The sequence below is a fragment of the Sinocyclocheilus grahami genome, unplaced genomic scaffold, assembly GCF_001515645.1.
Source record: "Sinocyclocheilus grahami isolate Dianchi unplaced genomic scaffold, SAMN03320097.WGS_v1.1 scaffold1224.1, whole genome shotgun sequence".
Taxonomy (NCBI): domain Eukaryota; kingdom Metazoa; phylum Chordata; class Actinopteri; order Cypriniformes; family Cyprinidae; genus Sinocyclocheilus; species Sinocyclocheilus grahami.
The window spans coordinates 5,832-7,758 of record NW_015506403.1 but is presented as its reverse complement, the minus strand read 5'-3'; the positions used below and the strand labels follow the sequence as shown (position 1 = coordinate 7,758).

Below are 1,927 nucleotides of genomic sequence, written 5' to 3'. Positions count from 1 at the left end.
GAGCAACAATTCTTTTTTTCAGATCCTCAGAGAGTTCTTTGCCATGAGGTGCCATGTTGAACTTCCAGTGACCAGTATGAGAGAGTGAGAGCGATAACACCAAATTTAACACACCTGCTCCCCATTCACACCTGAGACCTTGTAACACTAATGAGTCACATGATTCCGGGGAGAGAAAATGGCTAATTGGGCCCAATTTGGACATTTTCACTTAGGGGTGTACTCACTTTTGTGGCCAGCGGTTTAGACATTAATGGCTGTGCGTTGAGTTATTTTGAAGGGACAGCAAATTTACACTGTTATACAAGCTGTATACTCACTACTTTACACTGTAGAAAAGTGTCCTTTCTTCAGTGTTGTCATATGAAAATATATAATAAAATATTTACAAAAATGTGAGGGGTGTACTCACTTCTGTGAGATACTGTATATATGGATGAGGAGATACCCCCTGACAATGTAAAGCGCTTTGAGTGTCCAGAAAAGCGCTATATAAATGCAACAAATTATTATTATTATAATATATATATAGTAGTTATGCAAGTATAACTAAGATTATTTGCATTTTCATGACAAATGTGTGCCCCCAATTCTCAGCACTGAATTTAAATAATGTAGTAACATTATAAATACATTATGGTAGTATTTGTTGCACTGCCTTTAATGTATGCCAATTAAAAAACAAACAAACAAAACGAAAAAGAAAAAACTCTTTAATTCTTGATTGTTCTAAAGTAGGCTTTTTTTTATGTGACCTGGACAGTGTTGCCAACTTTTAATAAGTGACTCAAACAATAAAAATGCACACATTTTCCATCTAAATTTCACAAAGAGGAAACCAAAGATGCCTAGCAGTACACACATCACGTGAATTAAGTTATTGCTACTTGCAATTGTTCAATTTGATAATAATAATAATAATTGTTCATTTATGATACACCTTGTTAGTAGCTTGTACCTGTGATTGTTGATTAGTTAGTACTCTGTAAGAAAAATATCTAGAAAAATAAAAAAGGTACTAGTAATTTTCCAGGACATTATCCGTTATCCGTTGTAACCCTATAACCCAAAAACACAAAATACAATGTGCAATTTAAAATGCAGGTAAATACACTGCTTAAAACTATAATTGTTCAGAATGTGTAGTTTTACTAGTTTACTAGCTAATAAAAAAAAACGTATTCGTCGTTAAATTGTTCAAAAAAAGTGTTCAATAATTCAATGTTGTATATAAAAAGTTATTTCTATTTTAACATTACATTATTTTACGAACATATCTAAATTAACATATAAAAATATATTTTTTTGCTGACATTTGATGTAGTGACAAAATTTTGCATCACGATTACGTAATGTCACAACGTAATTTAGAAACTTTCACCAACAAATCGACCTTCCTTTAGCAACTTCCCCTGAAAATTAGTTGGCAACACTGGACCTGGACATATTTTTTAAAGTTTACCCACTACCCTAGAGGATGGTCTGTCAGAGTGGGGACCATAGTGGGTATAATAATGCGAGATCTTTACTGCGGTCAAGCCAGCCGCCAAGTCGAAAAGCACGGTCAATCTAGCCGCCACGTTATTTCGAGGGTCGCGTATAAACTGCCTATTACGGTAAAACCGTCAGAGAACTGATCTGAATGCAGTGCTCCTCATCCAGCGAACGCGATTCCCCCCCAACACACAGTCAGTAACTGTCTGATGTTGAATACCAAAATAAAAGCCCTCCAATACTCATATTACAAAATAAGAGCAAGAATATACGCTTGCTGCATCTCTACATTCAAAAAGCTATAAAAATAAAAGCTCTGGATTGCACAGACCAGTTCCACCTCAGATTGAGAGTACACCTTCCCACGATGTCAGCTGCGTCGTTTCAGGACTGTCTGATGTGGAATTACAAAATAAGAGCCCCCACAACTTCC

At 35.4% G+C, this 1,927-nt stretch overlaps 1 protein-coding gene across 1 annotated transcript in view; it reads right to left on the bottom strand.

The window, feature by feature from the left end:
* LOC107568203 (probable tRNA pseudouridine synthase 2) overlaps nucleotides 1-1,927 on the bottom strand; it is a 7,221-nt gene that overhangs the window by 3,041 nt on the left and 2,253 nt on the right. Inside the window, 1 exon segment of the mRNA XM_016254133.1 lies at nucleotides 1,471-1,523. Within this exon segment, the coding sequence (XP_016109619.1) occupies nucleotides 1,471-1,501 (31 nt within the window). The 5' untranslated portion in view covers nucleotides 1,502-1,523.